General features: G+C 47.3%; 1 protein-coding gene across 1 annotated transcript in view; it reads left to right on the top strand.

Moving 5' to 3' along the window:
- The first annotated feature begins 814 nt into the window (after positions 1–814).
- Positions 815–17830, top strand: part of Itgb5 (integrin subunit beta 5) — a 110587-nt gene continuing 93571 nt past the window's right edge. Inside the window, exons 1-2 of the mRNA XM_047564606.1 lie at positions 815–947; positions 12635–12720. Of these exons, the coding sequence (XP_047420562.1) occupies positions 878–947; positions 12635–12720 (156 nt within the window). The 5' untranslated portion in view covers positions 815–877. The remainder of the gene's footprint in view (positions 948–12634; positions 12721–17830) is intronic.

Here is a 17830-nt window from a genome sequence, read left to right on the forward strand (position 1 = left end):
CACGCCCTTTCCCCCATCCAGATTGTAACCTTGCGGCTGCAGGCACAGCCTCCTGGGGCGAGGCCAGGGCTGGAGGTGCAAGTTTGGGAGGATCCCGCCATACCTGCTCTCCTTCCCTAAGTCTAGAGCCGCCTTTGGTCCAAGTAATCTCCGCTTGCCTAATGGAACTTGCACCCCCCACCCCCGCTTCCCTCGCTAAAGCTCCAGAGCGGGCCCCTCTCTACCCAGTAGCTTAGAACTCCGACTCCTCAAGTGCGCCGGAAGGGATTTCCACCTGGGCGCCCGGGGGCCTTTGCGTCCCGGCCGGTCCCCGAGCAGGGCGGAGCTGGTCCAGCTCCGGAGCTCGCCCCGCCTCGCCCCGCCTGGCCGTAAGCTGACCGTGTGGCTGCCGGGCGGGGGCCTGGCAGGGAGAGAAGGGGAGGAGAAAAAAGAGGAGGAAAGTGGAGCCTGGCGGGCCGGAGGGAGGAAGGGAAGGGGCGGAGGCGCAGTGCAGAGTGTGCCGGCGCGCGGGGGAGCCTCAGCGCGGGGCGCGTCCCGGAGCCCAAGTCGCGGGCGACGCGCGGAGCCAGCCCCTCCCCTACCCCGAGCAGCCCGCCCGGGCCGTTCGGAGCCGCAACACCCGGGCGTCCCGGCCTGCCATCCAGGACAGCGGCGGCCGGGAGACTCTGTTACGAGCGCTGCAGGAGGGATGGTGGCGGCCGTGCGCGGGCCAGCGCAGCCGCCCCCGCCTCCCGCCAAGCCGCGGGAGCCGTGAGCCCGAACTGCGAGCGGGGCATGAGGCTGCGGCCCCCGGCCTTAGGCCGCCGCTCCCCGGCCCCCGCCGCGCGACCCCGCGGAGTTTGTCGCCCGCGCCGCCGCTGAGGCCGGGCGCCCCACCATGCCGCGGGCCCCGGCGCCCCTGTACGCCTGCCTCCTTGGGCTTTGCGCGCTCGTGCCGCCGCTCCCAGGTAAGCCGCGCCTCCAGCTGAGCCGAAAGAAACTTTGTCGCGCACACTGCAGCCAGCGGAGTTTCGGAGGGGCCGCTGCGGGAGGCGTTGCCGGAGCAGAGGGTGCCTTCGGGGCACTCTCAGGTGGGCCGGTCGCCGCGGGACAGCACCGCGGGCGCTTCTGAACTGCATGCGCCACCCGGTGCCCGTAGCCCCGCCGGGCCGTGTGAGTCGCCTGTCCCTTCCCGGGCTGAGGAGGAGCCTTCCCTTCCTGTGTAAACAGCCTGGCCCGTCTGCTGACCGAGCCCGCGAGCGCCCGCGCCCAAGGCGCGGGAGGGCCGCCGCCAGTTAAGCTTTAGGACCAGGGCGCTCCACTCGCGGGCACAAAGCGGCCCTTGTGGTGGATCTGGGGCGGGCCGGGAGGCACAGAGCTATGCAGCCGGTGCCCTGACCCGGGGAGGTGAAGGGCTGCGGGAGGCACGAGATCCAAGGTCTTCCCTGGAGCCAAAGCGTGGTGCTGTGGTGACTCCGGAGGACTGGTCTCCTGGAACAGCGGGTGCACAGAATCCCACAGCGAATCCCAAAGTTTCACTGCGCCTAGGCCAATTGCCTTCCTTTAAAGACGTAATCCTCCTGCTTCCCGCAAGTCACTGCAAACCCGAAGGGAGACCGGCATCCCGACGCACGGCCCCCACCATCACTTCGATCCTCACACTGCCCTAACTGTGGAGGATTCTGGATCAGGGGCTGTTGAAATAGCCTTTGCCTGACACTGCCCTGGGCTGGCTGAAAGCTGTGTGACGATTCTTAAGCTGCTTTAAGTTTTCGGAATTGGGAGTGGCATTTAGGAAGCCCCTAGAGGAAGGCTACTCTGGCGCTGTGGGCTGCCAGACAGCTGAGCTACCTTGCCTCCTCCTTCAACTCCAAATCAACAAACCAACCCAAAGCCGAAGACTGCACACTTTCTCCCCTCTCGTAGGAAGTAATTGTGTGTTGGGGTGCTCCATTCACATTCCAGCCCGAGATACTTGGTCTGCCCTGGTGAGCCAAGTGGTTGCCCGGCTGCCCGAGGGTAGGGCTGTTTTCCCCTACGGTGTCTCATTTACATGAAGGCAGTGGAGGTTTCAGTGTGAGAGCGGAGGAGGGGTCTGAACAAACAAAAACTTCGTTCAGGCCCTAATTCAAACTTAATACTGTAGCAAGGCTTTTTTTATGGGAGAATCCTCACTCCACAGCTTGGAGTAGATCAACGGAGTACCAGCACCCATCTGGCAACTAGGACCCATCACTGGTGTTTTCATGGGACCCCAGAGAAATGCAGAGAGGAGGAAGATGTGGCATCTATATTTGTCAGCTGTCCCTTGCTTCACGAAGACTTTAGTTTGAAATTGTGTCCCTTTTTATCTGCTGGTGGAAATTTTTTCTTTTAAAACTATTTAGTGATGGTAGTTTTAAAATTTTTGGCAGAAAAAAAAAATCCAGCAACCGTATTAATTTCCTCCTTTTTCTGCTTGTTTTTCTTTTTTTTTAATCTTGGTGTTCTATAAAATCAAAAAGTTTAGGAACTGTTAAAGGAGATCCAAGTTCCCTTCCAGTCTGACATTCTGTGATTCTAATAAGAACTCAAATACTTCCAAAGAATTTTTAAAAGGCAATTATTTTCCGTTTGCATTGTGATTTCCCATTTTCAAAGTTCATGTACATCCTCACAAGGATCTTTATTTTGCAAAGGGTCCCAAGAGGGGAAAGCCACTTGCTCCTCTGCCTCTGCCTTGGTTTGAGAGCAGTGGACCTGGGACCATTGCTTTTGGCCTAGTGCCCTTTATCCTGCATGTCCTCAACTTGAGGGAAAAGCATTGAGCTGGTGGTTTATTTCCAGTACCTTCAGGGTTCCCTTTTTTCCATTGCCCATCTCTGTAACCACAGGCTTGTCTTCTGCCATTTCCTGTTAGAGTTGTCAGCCCCCAGGGATCAGCAGAATAGTGGCAGAGCATGCAGAATGCTGGCCTCAGGACTTGCCACCTCTCTCTTAGTGCCCTGGTACCCCACAAGGTTAGATGGCTGGTTCACCCATGTGATTTCTCTATTTCTCAATGTTGCTGAGCCAACTTCAAACATTCTATTTTGCTCTTCTTTTTTTTTTTTTTTGGTGCTGGGGATTGAACCCACAGCCTTGTGCTTGCAAGGCAAGCACTCCACCGACTGAGCTATCTCCCCAGCCCCTCTCTTCTTTTTTAAGCACTGTAGGTACTTCCTCCTCTGTCTGTCTACCAGGAGTATGATTTGAACAAAAAAGTCACCCAGAGCAAGGAAGAGGTGACCTGCAGGACCCTGCCTGCCTGGGTGTCCCTAGAACAGTAGGCAAATCCAGCAGGAAACTGACTTGGACTTCAAGAAACTCATTGTCCATTGGTGGGTACTGCGGATTGAACACAGGGGTACTTCCATTGATTTCCATCCCAGCCCTTTTGATTTTCTTTTTTTAAATTTTGAGACAGGGACTTGCTAAATTGCCAAAGCTGACCTTGAACTTGTGATCCTCTTGACTTAGCCTGGGGAGTAGCTGGGATTATAGGCCTATGCCATCAAGCCAGGTTAAGGGACTCATTTTAAACAAGTTTCTGTCTGGCTGACAACCATCGCCCCCTCCCCATCAGAAGTATCTTTGCTATTATTATTATCCATGGCCATGAGTCTCCAGATGGAACCCTAGGAAGTGGTCTTCCCACAAAACCAGGGAAAGGTTTCATTGACTTTTCCGTGCCACCCTTGCTCTCTAAGAGGAAGGGGTGTGCTCTTGGTCCTGTCATATGACTGCAGTCATGTTTGCTATCATAGTTTATTTTTCAAAGCAATCAAATGTTCTTTTAGTGAATACCCTGCAGATTAGAATGCTCTGAATACTAGGAGCCCCTTATTTCATTAGCAGACTCATACTGGCAGTGCCCTTCCCTTCGGCCCTCACCCACCCCAGGTGGTCTGTGATGCTGGTCTGTGATGGGCTGTTGAAATTTGACTGGGTTTGCTGCTCTCTTCAGGTAACCAGGCCCAGGTGTGGCAATGGCAGGACAGTCAATGAATATGTAAACAGTGGGCTTGATTTGTAGATTGCTGTTTACCCTATGGATTTGCATTTTAACTCCATCATCCTTGAGTCAGGGGGGCTTTTTATAAAGGGGATTGAGGCAGAAGAGGGCAGGGCCTAATTAGCTCTAATTAGTATTCCTCTCCTGCTTGTTCTCCATGCTTATTTAGCTACTGAGGCAACAGAGAATTAAAATATCTAAGTAGTTTGGCAAAAGGCCCTTTGTATCCGCCTGCCCTGCTTACAACTTTTTCTTCTTCAGCCTGATCATGGAAATATTCTGAGAAGTTTTAACGATATCAGATATGTGGGACAATTTCACAGTGCTTAAATAATAGGGTCCCATTCACATGGCGTGTGCAACTGGGTTTCCGGGACGGGGCCTTTCCACCAGTATTTTCAGTTGTCTGGGCTGGGGTCTTTGGAAAACCCACGGCCATGGTTTGTTTTCCTTCTTTCCAGTTGAAACAGGATTACTGGACTTTCTAAATAGATCACTTTATTTATAAGCATCCGTTTGTTGGTGAGGCTTCTTGCTTGCATTAAATGCAGGGTCTGATTCCAGGTCCATGGGTGAAGAGTCTGCTCCAAGATAGGTTGACTCATTCCCTGTGGCTGGGGCTTTGGGGCCCTTGCTGGATCCCCTCCCCCACCTCAGCCTGCATTGTTCAGAGGTGGTCTCTTGTAGAGCTGGGAGGGACTTGTGCACTTGACCCTTCTAGATACTCTCAGCTCTCATTCAGATTCATTCTGAGCTGCATCCCCAGCTAACCTTAACAGTTTTGACAAGTACTGGTCAGTTACTTTGGAGACTGTGTTCTATTAGGGTTTAGCTGGTGTATTTTTTTCTCACGATTACATGGAGTTATTGGTTTCTGTAGGAAGACCACGGTGGTAACCAATGGCCTCTTTTTCAATTAATTTTTGAATACATAACATATGTACTTTTTAAAAGTATAACTAGGATATAGTGAGAAGCCTCTCTTCCATCTTATTGCCCATTAGCCCAGGATAGTCCCCTAATGACTGCCTTTCCTGCATAGATGATCCCTGTTAGGTTCCTTATGCATAAGTATTTCTGTGCACATGTTACAAATATCTCTTCTCTATTTGTATTCAAAAGTAACACTAAGCACACTGTTCTACATCTTGATTTTAATTTTTAATTTGGCAATATATCAGAGTAAGCTTTGTCTCAATATTCAGGGAACACGTTCATTCTCATTTATATACAGAATCCATATAATGGAATACTTGCTGTACAGTATTGAATACCATACAGTAAATGAATTGCTGTTTTAAAAATAGAAATCCTATCTGTAAAACCAGTATTTCTGATTGGTTGGCAGGAGTTTGATATTCAGAAAGGCAGTCTAAGATGGGAACTGATTGAGGTGGAAACTTCCTAGGGCATACTTGAAGAGCATGAAGACATCTTTGGACATACGGTTATCTAGTTGTTAGATTCTACACTGGAAATCTTTTGTCTATTTTGTGACAGATGTATGTGTTATGGTTCAGGCATGGGGACAAGCACTGCAGTGTCTTGTCGCCTTCAAGCCAGAAGGGTCATTCCAGCTTGGTACCCACTTCCGTTCTCAGTTTTTATCCCAGTGAGTGTTTTGGATCAGGCAACTCCAGCTATTAGATGTATGCTTCAGTGTAGCTATCTGACCTTGGATGTGTGGGGTGGACAGAAGTGGGAGAGGCTGAATGAAGGGAGGCCGGCCAGGAGCTACTGCAGGAAACTAGACCGGAGGGCCGACTTGAGCTGTTGGCACTGGAGGAGGCAGGCAGGAAGAGTTGGATTAGGAGAAACATTTTGTACATCTTGAAGGAATGATCAACCGGACATGGTGGCTGCCTGGATACGATTGATGAAAGAGAGGGGCAAGTCCATGAGTTTCGGAAGTAGAGCATATTTTTAGATTATAGTTTGCAGTAAACCCCACAAAGCCAGAGAGCCACAGGGAATTGGAACTGAGCTGGGAATAGCCACGGTGCAAAACAGCAACCAAGAAAAGATGTGGCTGCCCTCTGAGCCACTAGTGCCTATCTCCATGACCTAGACACAACACTCTTGACATTTGTGAACTCCAGCTGCTTGGCTTTTTATTCATTGCTTCCTTCCTTTTCAGAATGCTTATTGGTGCCGAGTGACTCATCTAGCCAAATCCAAACTCTCTGAAATATTAATAGGTGGAGAGAGGAGAGATGCCAAAGGGAGTAACTCTGGCACTCGGACGCGCATCAGCCCAGCCTGTGGTCTAGGTCCTGGAGCTCTGTTCTGCTACCTGGTACCTGGTACCTGGCACACCATGAGCTCTGGGAAGCAGGAACCTGGTCATTCATTTGTCTGTCTCCAGCCTCCAGTCTGGGGCTCAGCATTTAGAACGTGCTTGGTGCAGGTGTCTTAAATTTGAATCTGTCCCAATAACAACCTAATTTTAGGGCAGTTATTTTGAGTACTGGAAAACTTCTTTATTATTGCACGTGAATATAGAATAAAAATAGAAATAAATTAGTAGTACACTGTCACTTAAGTTTTTTACAGTCTTTTTCAATATGTTTCATATCAGTGTCTGTCACATCTATCCAGCCCTTTCGGTATGTGTCCAAGGTCATTGAGGCTGGTAGGCCAGTGGACTAGAGACCCTTCTGGTCTGGATCAAACCTAAGGAGCTCTTACCACTCTGAGCCCTGGATCCCCAGCCCAAGTTCCCAGAGCTCGGTGAGGAGGCTCTGGTAGTTAGGAAGGATTATTTATGAATTTATATGGCTTTAATCAGAGTCCTTAACTAGGCCTCTGCCCTCAAATTCCTTTCTGACCACAGGGCTGTTAGAGATCTCCTCTCGGAGCCCTGGAGCTCAGTGGCCAAGGCAGCAACTGGGTCGAGGACACTGCAGGGATTACCTGGCAGGCATCCCATTTGGGCACCTGCCATCTGGGACCCCTTTGGACCCAGGGCTCCTTGTTTCAAGGCATTTACTCAGCTTTTTTTCATGATTTCTTCTGTAAAATGAGGGAACTTAACTAGCTCATCTAAAATTCCTCTAGTTTCAAGGTTTTGCAATTCCATTATTCATTGTTTATTGATTTTGGAACTGGGGATTAAACCCAGGGATGCTTTACCACTGAGCCACTTTACCACTGACTCCTTTTTACTTTTATTTTGAGACAGGGCCTCACTAAGTTGCTTGAGCTTGCCCTCCTCCTGCCTCAGCCTCCCGAGTCACTGGGATTACAGGTGTGTGCCACTGCACTCAGCTGCAATTCCATTATTTTATTGCACTGATATCATATTTAAAAAAAAAAAAAAATGTCGCCAGGGCCTGAGTTTGTATCTGATGAGGTTGAAGAGAGGAGAAGGAAGTAGCTTCTTTCTAGAGGTGAGTTTTTCTTGCCTCTGACAAAAAATGGAACCGGCATTTTGAAACTGTTTTCCAGGGCATTTTTAAAGGCTTATGCGCCTGTCTGGAAATCACTGAGTGGGTTCATTTTAAAATGAGAAAGGAGGATGTCAGTGAGAGCAGGCCGCAGGCCCAGCTCCCCACTGGAGTGTATTCCGAGACCTTCTTGGCCTGTCTGGGTTTGGGAGGACTCTTCCTGCTAAAGGGTCATGTGGGGCCACAGGATCCCAGTGGCACCCAGGAGCTCCAGCTGCAGGCCTGGCAGTGAGGTGTCCGAGGGGTGCCTGCTCTGGAGCCCCTGCTTCTCTGGGTGTGAGGCAGATGAGGGGCTCAGGATTTAGGGTCAGGCCCCTGGCTGGCAGAAACCTCTGTCCTCACCCTCTTTGGCTCACAAAGCCTTCCTCCTTCCTTTCCAGCATCTCAGGCTCTGTCCATTTCTCCTTCCTCCTTCCCAGCTACTGTTTTTATCCCAACTGGTGTTTCTTCCTTCTAATGTCCCTCAGGGTGACACCAGTGCAGCTTCCCAACCCATCCTGCCCACCCCCATCCTGCCCAGTGAGTTCCTTTGCCATTTGTGATTCCTGTGGATCTTATAACTAGTGACAAAGGAGAAACAGGGAGTTAAAATTAGCAAACTGGGGAAAGGTTAGAGTTTCCAGAGTCCTTTCCCCCCTCTATTTACACTATTTCTCTTTTATTGTTTAAAATTTTATTAAAAAAAAATATATATATATAAATATTTATTTATTTTTTCCATTTTATATATTTGTTATTTTTCTCATTTATGGAGGTATAATTGAAAGAATATAATAATTGATAACATTTACAGTATACAGTGTGTTTTATTAATTGTTATACTTATTATTTCATTCAGGGATTGAACCCAGGGGCGCTTGACCACTGAGCACTATGGTACCCCCAGCCCTTCTTATTTTCTTTTGAGACAGGGTCTTATTAAGTTGCTGAGGGTCTCACTGAGTTGTGGAGGCTGACCTCAAACTGACCATCCTCCTGCCCCAGCCTCCTGAGTCACTGGGATTACAGAGTAATGTTTTGATATATGTACACATTATAAAGTTATTGCCACACTCTAGCTGATGAACATCACCTCACAGTTATTTTTGTGTGAATGTGGTAAGAATGTTAAAGGTATACTGTCTTAGCAATTTTTAAGTATTCAATGTGTTCTATTACCTGATGTCACCATGCTGTACAACTGACCTCCAGAACTTATTCTCCCCATTTAAAATTTTGTACCTTTTGACCAATATCTCCCCATTCCCCACCCCCATGGGCTCCTGGCAACTGCCTTTCTCCTCTCTCCTTCTATGGGTTTGACTATTCTAGATTTCACTGTTTTGGATATCGGTGAGATCATACAGCATTTGTTATTCTGTGACTGGCTTATTTCATTTAGTATAATGTCCTCCAAATTCATCCATGTCGTCACTATTTAAGGATTTCCTTCATTTTTAAAAGCTTAATAATTTTCCATTATATGTATAGGCCACATTTTCTTTATCCATTCATTTATCTATGGACATTTAGGTTGATTCTGTTTCTTGGCTGTAGTGACTAGTGCTATAGTGAACATGGAGTGTGGATATCTTCTTGAAATATTGATTTCATTTCCTTTGGATGCATACTCAGAAGTGGGATTTTGGGGTCATATAGTGTGGTTCTAGTTTTAATTTATTTATTTATTTGTTTTTCAGTACTGGGAGTTACATCCAGGGACTCGGGCATGCTAAGCAAACTCACTACCACTGAGCTACATCCCCAGCCCGTATTTTTAGTTTTTTGAGGAACTTCCACAGTGTTTTCCTCAGTGGCTGCACTAACTTATTTTCTCACCAACAGTGTACAAGGACTTCCCATTCTCTGCATCCTCTATGACGCTTGTTATCTTTTGTTTTTGATAATAGTCATTGTAACAGGTATGAAATGATAGCTTGTTGTGGTTTTAATTTGCATTTCCCTGATAATTAGTGATGTGGGGCATTTTTCTCATACACCTTTTGAGTATTTGTCTGTCTTTTGGAAAATGTCTGTTGAGATCCTTTGAGCATTTTTTAATTAGGTTATTTGTTTTCTTACCATTGACTTGTTTGGGTTCCCTGTGTATTTGGATATTAATCCATTATCAGATTTATGGTCTGCAAATATTCTCCCCCATCTTCACTCTGTTGATTGTTTCCTTTACTGTGCAGGAGCTTCTCAGTTTGATATAACCTCATTTGTCAGTTTTTTATTTTGTTGACTGTGCTTTTGGGGTAACATTAAAAAAAAAAAAAAAAAATTCTCTGCCCAAATCAAAGTTGTGAAACTTTCTTCCCATGTTTTCTTCTGGAAGTTTTTTAGTTTTAGCTCTTTTTAACTCTTTAATCCATCTTGAGTTGATTTTTGCATATGGGTGAGATGAGGTCTAATTTCATTTTTATGCATGTGGCCACCCAGTGGTCCCAACACCATTTGTTGAAGAGACTAGCCTTTCTTCACTGTGCTTTCTTGGCACTGTTGTTAAAGATTCATTTACCATAAGTGCATGGATTTATTTCTGAGCTCTCCATTCTGTTCCATTGGTTGAAGGGATAGTGAAACACCCCCAAGCAACCCAGAGACCAGGCAGAGATTCACATTAAGAAGCTTTATTTGTCAGTCAGGGTCTGACAAAGGCCAGCTCAGAAGAAGGTGAGTGAGGCAGGCAGGGCTTAGCTTCAGGGCATTTGATAGGGCAGGTTTGGGTTGCTGTGTAAGGTCCTATGAGATGCTTGCATGGAAGCTTGTAGTTGGATTGTGGTGGACCTTTTCTACAAATGGCCTGTGAAAAGCTTTGTGGTAGGCTCTTAGAAGAACAAAGAGATATTTTAGTTAAGTTGGTTAACAGGTCAGGAGGGGGAACAGGGAACTGTCTGCTAACTTGTTGTCTTTGTAAGGACCTCTCTAGGGCAGAAAAGTGAAACTTATTTTAAGCTTTGGACCTAATATTGGTCTATGTCTGTTTTATGCCAGTACCATGCTGCTTTGATTACTGTAGTTTTGTAGGCTGTTTGGGGATTGAACCAGGGGTGCTTAACCCCTGAGCCTCATCCCCAGCCCTTTTTATTTTTATTTTTTTGAATTTTGAGACAGGATCTCACTAAGTTGCTTTAGGGCCTTGCTGAGTTGCTGAAGCTGGCTTTGAACTTGCGATCCTCTTGCCTCAGCCTCTGAGTTGCTGGATTACAGGCAGGCACCACTGTACCTGCTGGCTTTTTTTTTTCTTTCTGTTTTGAGATGGAATCTCACCATGTTTTAGGTTGGCCCTGAGCTCACCATCTCCTGCCTAGCTTCCCAAGTAGCTGATAATGGCTTTATAGTATATATTAGGGGGGGAAAAAGTGATTCCTCCAGCTTTATTCTTTTTGTTTAAGATTGCTTTACTTTGACTCTTTGAGGTCTTTTGTGTTTAATGTGAATTTTAGATTTTTATTTATTTATTATTTATTTATTTTCCTGTTTGTGTGAAAAATACTTTTGGAATTTTGGTCGGGATTGCATTGAATCTGTAGATTGTTTTTGGTAGTAAGGACATTTTAACAATATTCTTCTAAACTGTGAGCACAGGCTGTCTTTCCGTTTTGGAGGGTTGTCTTCAATTTCTTTCATCAGTGTTTTGTAGTTTTCAGTGTATAGATCTTTCACCTTCTTACTTAAATTATTTCTAAGTATTTTGTTTGTGATTTTGATGCTATTAGAAATGTGATTGCTTTCTTGATTTCCTTTGCGGGTCATTGTTAGTGTTTAGAAATGCTACTGATTATCTTACAAAATGTTTTTATGGTGTTTAGTGGCACCAGGTAACCATCTCCCACCTTTCTGTTTTCTTCACTTTCTCTAATTTTTGACCCCTGCCCCCTTTATCTGAACCCCCTTCCTAGGGTGGTGACCCTGGGTTTCTTTTCTTTCCATCTATCCAGTCTGCTTCTCTTCCCTTCTCTTTACAGAAGCAATGACAAGGAGAGACCAAATAGTGCCAGGAAGACCAAATAAGTTAATCTCATTCAGGGAAAATGAATGCAGCAAACTTTGCTCATGGTTAGAAGTAATGTGCAAAAGTAATGGTTCAGAAAGGAAGGAAAAGACAGGGATGGTGGCTGTCACCCAGGAGAGCTGTGCGCTGTTTGTGGTGGGTGAGCAGGAGGGGTGTCTGCAGCAGAAAGGGCAGTGGGCTTCCTCTCACCCTCACAGTTGAGCCTGGCTCTGGAACCCTCTTCCTAGATTAGCGGGGGTGGAAGGGAGAGGACCTGCCTGGGTTTGAATTAAGTAACTTTACCAGTGATAAAACAGTTTCCTTATAATCTTATTTTCTGATTTTTAAAAAAATTATTATCCGGATGAGTTTTGAATTTTATTGAAAGCCTTGCCATTACCTATCAGGCAATGCTATAATGTTAATAGATATGTTGAGTCAATGAATTTCCTTTGTCTTAACCCAATTTGCATTTCTTTTTAAGAGACACCAGCTTCTTTCAGTATACCATAGTTTTTTGTTTTGTTTTGTTGTTTTTGTTTGTTTGTTATTTTGTTTTTTGCTTTTTGGTACCAGGGATTGAACCCAAGGCTGCTTAACCACTGAGCCACATCCCCAAACATTTTAAAATTTTATTTTGAGACAGGGTCTTGCTAAGTTGCTTAGGGCCTTGCTAAACAGCTGAGTCTGGTTTTGAACTCGCCATGCTCCTGCATCAGCCTCCAGAGCAGCTGGGATTGCAGGTGTGTGCCACCACACCCTGCCAGTATACTGTAGATTTTTGTCTAGATGGTATCTAATTTAGTATTTTCTTTTTTATGCCTGAATGAAGCCAATCCATTCTTTTTTCTTACTTAGACTATTTTTGTCTTTTTTGGACAGACTAAGCATAAAAGGGGTCTTCTTCTCCCTCAATGAGGGGGGATTTGCTGAGTTATGGGGAAAAGAGATGGGATCCAAGTGGGCCCAGCAGAAGAGATGGGCGTTGCTAACTCAAGTGCGCATGCTGGGTAGGTGCTTCAAAACCTCCATGTTCAGCCTCAGCAAATAAGCCTTAACTTGCAGTTACCATGGGGGCACCTTCAGCCTCTGACCTGCTATTAAAGAAGGAAACAACCCTCCCCCATGCACACACCCCAAGCCAAAGAACTCAGGTTCAAAGTCAGGAACTAATTGGTGCATCTTTGTCTTGCTTTGAAGGGCTCAACATTTGCACCAGTGGGAGTGCCACCTCGTGTGAAGAATGTCTCCTAATCCACCCAAAATGTGCCTGGTGCGCCAAAGAGGTATGCGGAGGGGTGGCGGGGCTGGGGTGGTGGGAGGATGGAGTGTTATGGGGGAGAGGACAGTAAGGGGACGACGCCACAGCCCACAGATCCAGTGGACATAAAAGGCATGTGCAGATCATGCAGGCTGCCACTTCTGCTTCCACCCAGGATGATGACAAATCCGAGTTCCTGAAATGATAAGCTTTGAATTGGGTCTCTTGATGGTGTTGAAGGATAATTTTGTTTTGGGGAAACGAGGCTTTCCTTCCCTTTTGTGTGGGAACCAATCAGGACTCTCTTTCAGCTTTCTGACCTTTGACTAAGAACTCCCAAAGGCCTGAGCGGGGAAGTGAATTTATTGGGTAATGCTTGTTATCTTAGTGTGACTAGGAGAATGAATGCTAGCAATTGGCCTTATGGAATGAATTTATTTAAAAATAATGACTGCCTCTTCTTTAAGCCCAGTAGGAAGGGATATAAGTTTGGGGTGATATTAGGCATGTTGTTATCACAAAGCAAAGCAAACAGGTGGGCTTGGTAGGCTAACGAGGAAATGATGGACTGCTGGGTTACCTTCCCTTGTTCTCTTTTTTGCTCCCCAGTGCTGGGGATAGAACCCAAGTGTGCTCTTTCACTGAGCCACATCCCTAGCCTTTTTATTTTTTATTTTGAGACAGGGTCTCTCGAAGTTGCCCAGGCTGGCCTCAAACTTTCCCTTCTTCTGCCTCAGCCTCCCTAGTCCCTGGGATTGCGGCTGTGTGCCACTGCATCCAGCTATCTGGGTTACCTTTCTAAATTGCTGTTAGGGCATGGAGCCCAGACTCTCCTACTTGAGTGCATCATGAAGTTTGTCTGTACATGAACCCAAGACTTGGTGTTTGGACTGGCTTGGGTTCTGGACTTGGTGTGGTCCCTGTCAGGAGGACCAGGCAGTGGCTTCCAGGGGGCCTGGGTAATTCTCCATGTGGCTGCCTCAGAGGTCTAGGGATTTCTGTAACCCACGATGGCTAAAAACCATCATGGGGGACCCCTGTTAGATGCCACATATTGTATCCGTAGTGTCTCTGACCCCCATAGCTCTGTCAGGTGGAGGCAAACACCTGTTTTATTGACAGTCTGAGTACACTGATTTGTTGAAGGCCACACATGAGCGTCAGGCTGGGGCTTGAATCTGCCTGCGGGGGCTTCTGGGCCAGGCTCTTTGCTCTAGAATGTGCTGCCTCTACTCTGTAGGCTCTCTAAACCTTTTCCACGGGAGCAAGATTACTAAACAAGTTACTTTGAGAGAGGAATCGCCTCAGTGTATAAACCCTCAATCGTGTTTGCACTTACTTGTAGTGTCTTTGTAATGAATTTCCTTTAAATCCTCTTGGTTCCCTCTGACCTACAGGACAGATCCAAGTCCTGAGCTCTGCCTTCCCGCCTACGGTCTTCCCTTAGCCTCCCTCAACCCTCCCTTTCACCCGAAGGAACTACTTGAGGACCCCCAGAGCCCTGTTGATGAACCCCTCATGACTTCCATCTGCTCCTTCTCCCTTCACAGCCTTCCAGCTTTCCCACCTTCTCTTCACCAACATCTTCCAGTTTTTAAAAATCACTTCAAACCTCATCTGCTCTGAACACTCTCATGAGTTCCCTTCATACACACCTATCCATCCATCTGTGCATCTGTCCATTGCATCCATCCGCCCATTCCTTTGACATGAGAACGAAATCTCCAGCTTTGTTGGAATGTCACAGCAGAGATAAAGCAACATCATTACTTTACCCTCAGTTCCTAGAATAGTGCCCAGCACTTAGTAGTTGTCCAATAAATATTAGTTGAAGGGTTTCACTGGATGGCTGTTTATTGCTTGCAGACTGTGACACACTGTCTCCTCATATTCTGTACTCCTCATACAGCACTTATAACCTCTTATTGGGTTAACTTGTTTACGCAGCTGTTGCCAACTAAACCGTCATCTGTTTGTGGAATTAAACTGTTTTATTCACCTTGGCATACCCAGCATTCAGCCGAGAACCTGGAAGAAATTCTTTTTTGTGGGGGTGGAGGGTTATCGGGGATTGAACTCAGGGACACTCAACCACTGAGCCACATCCCCAACCCTGTTTTGTATTTTATTTAGAGATAGGGTCACTGAGTTGGTTAGTGCCTCGCTTTGGCTGAGACTGGCTTTGATCTCATGATCCTCCTTCCTCAGCCTCTCAAGTCACTGGGATTACAGGTGTGTGCTGCCATACCCAGCAGAGATTCATATTTGATTAAAGAAAAAAACTATTAAACAAGCATGGAGTTATAAAGTAAAGTTTAAATCTCACCTTTGCCATGATTTCCTCTTAATGCCTTGATGTATTTTCTACCCTCCAGCATTACGGGGAGTATGTGGTGAGGTGAGTGCCTGAGAGGGCTTGTGATTGGGACTGCTCAGTTCTCCTGAATGACTGGACGAGTTTTCCAGCACACTGCGGCTATCATCCGTGGGTATATCCCAGTGAGATGTGGGCACCCAGAGTCCATTGTTTAAGTTTCTTCCTTCTTGAATCAGTACTTCCATAAGCCTGACCTGATGTTGGCAGTGAACGAGGCCCTCCTTAGGAGCGCCCCGCTGGCCCAGCCCACCCAGGGCTTCCCTCTCTAGCCCGTGGGCTCCCTCTCTGCTTACGTGGGGCCTCATTCTTAACTGAAGACTTTCCTGTGACCTGCGTTGGAATGCAGCTTCCCATCTTCACTGGGGTGAACTTTCTCTGGGATATGAGTGTGTTTCAGGGGACTGGATCTGTTTGGAGTTCGGGAATGGTTTCTATCCTGCTCCTTAGCAAGACTGAATAAGTAAGGCTGGTGCCTTCTTAACTACATCCTGTGACCTCCGAGGAGTAAGGTCTGTGCCAGAAGCATAGGCTACAAGAATACATTGTGGGCTGGTGCCTAGTGGACAGCCAGGTCACCTGCCAGCACATACTTGTGATGCCACCTCCTTCCCCTGGGCCTTTATCCCGGAGCACATTCCCTGTTGGTTTCTGCCCATAATGGCCTCCTTTTTACTTGAGGTTCACCCAGGGGACTCCTTACCTCTGCACTTAACACCCACTGTACCCTAAGTCCACCTCCCTTGGGCTGCATTCCTCACAGGCGCTTTGCTGGACTCAGCCTGTGGCCTTCCTTACCGCCCCTACACAGCACTTCCTGCTGCATTCCGCGGCCTGGCCCTGCTCTCGCTGACTCTCTGGCTTTGTTTCTTAACTCTGGTTTGCTGGGGGCTTCCCCTTACCCTCTGCCTGCATGACCAGGGTCTCTAGGCCCTTCCCTCCTCTGAGACCGGGTGAACGATGCCTGTCTTCACCGTGCACACTGGCCCTGTCCCTTGTCCTCCCCCAGCCTCACTCTAGCCCATTGGCCCCACAGTGTTTTGTCCAGCTTGAACACTTAGGGTGCTGTTTGTCCTGCTCAGCATAGAACACATGACAGACTCCAGCAGTTTATTGCCTGTTTTGTCCATTGCTTTTTTAATGAAAAGTCTGCTTTTCCCCCAAGATGGTAAGTTTCACAACCCAGCCATCTATTCCCTGGAGCGTGCATGGGAGAGAGCTTGTGGCTGCTTTCATGGCGAGGCCAGGGCAGCCCCCCTTTCCACTCACATTTCACCATCTACAGCTCGGTCCCATTGCCACTCCTCACCCCAGTGGGAACAGGGAGGCCCGGGTAGCTGTGTGCCAGGAACAAAGGGCAAGTGGCCTGCGCCACAGGCGGGCAGACCAGTGTAGCCTGCACAAGGACAGGCTGAGGGGTGAGTGTTCCCAGGGAGGACGGAAGGTAGGGGACAAAGGCAGGAAAGCTCGCATGCAGGACTGGAGTGCTTGCAGAGGTTGTGAGTGTGAAAATGAGACTCTGTGAACTGATGTGACCATGGGCGGAACCAGGCTGCCGTGAAATCCAGAGGAAGGTATGGCCTCCGCCTGTGGGAGGAACAGTGAGGCCTGTGGTGTTCGTGTGATGGGCCAGGCTAGGTGGGTAGTGACTGACCTCGAGACTCCATGTCATGTGGGAAATTCTTCTCCCACTGGAACCCCGCCCCTGTCCCTATCAGCGGTCACTCAGCATGGCACGTTCAGCAACACAAATGGCGATTCTTAGGCAATATAAAATTGTTCTCCCACTGGTTCCCATTTTTCTTGGGCACTGTACCCTAACCACATAGAATGTTCGTGTTTGTTTAAAGGTTAGTAACCATTCTTTAACTTGGACTCACCTCGGGTTGTTTTGGACCCACTTCCCCTTCTGCTTATGATTTTACTTGTCAAGATTTTTGTTTATGGTATTGAATCATAGTAACAGTCACTTACGATTAATGAACTGATATGTTTTACTTGTGACCTATAAAAGATCTGCTCTGACTCTTGGAAAGTGTCGAGGAGTGCAGACTTGCAGTTTGCTTCTGGGCCCACCAGCCGGTGAATAAAGGCAATTTCTTGCATTGAGATCGACTCAGTGATTTACTGCAATCTCGCCATAACATTTGGGTGGGTGGAAGTAGGTCAGGCGTGGACAGAGACTGGTGAGGCCTGGGCTAGGTAGTGGTCCTTGCCCTTGGAATTGGAGATGAAGAAGAAAGAATGAAGGGCTCTGTGGGATTGGAGGTGCCAGTGAGGAGGGAGACAGATGAGACGTAGGTCAGCAAGATGGGCCTTCTGAGGAAGCGATGTTGGCAGGGAACATGGAAGAGGCACTTTGAGTGGATTTACCTTTGAGCTAAGGAAGAAATGAAGTCAGCGTTCAGTCCAACTCACAATAAAATATACATTATTTAAGAGAACATTTTTTTTATGCTCGGACCTAATGAATGAATAATCTTGGCCCATAATACGTACCTCATAAAGATTTGTTCAGTGAATTAAATGAGCCAATTGAAAGCTGGCAGAGGGATTTCTGTCCCCCAGGCAGGGAGCATGCATAGCAGTGTGTTGCTGGCACACAACACAAATTTTGGTTTGTCATCAGTTACTTTCCCCTCAAATCCTTGAGGGCTCTGCCAAGCTGGGCTGCAGCCTTGGCTGGTCAGATGGCCCATCCAGTGAGGAGGGCCACCATGGGGAACAGCGGGTTCCCTGCTGTGCCCACTTCTCCACCAAG

Source organism: Sciurus carolinensis, chromosome 9 (assembly GCF_902686445.1).
Source record: "Sciurus carolinensis chromosome 9, mSciCar1.2, whole genome shotgun sequence".
NCBI classification, from domain to species: Eukaryota; Metazoa; Chordata; class Mammalia; order Rodentia; family Sciuridae; genus Sciurus; species Sciurus carolinensis.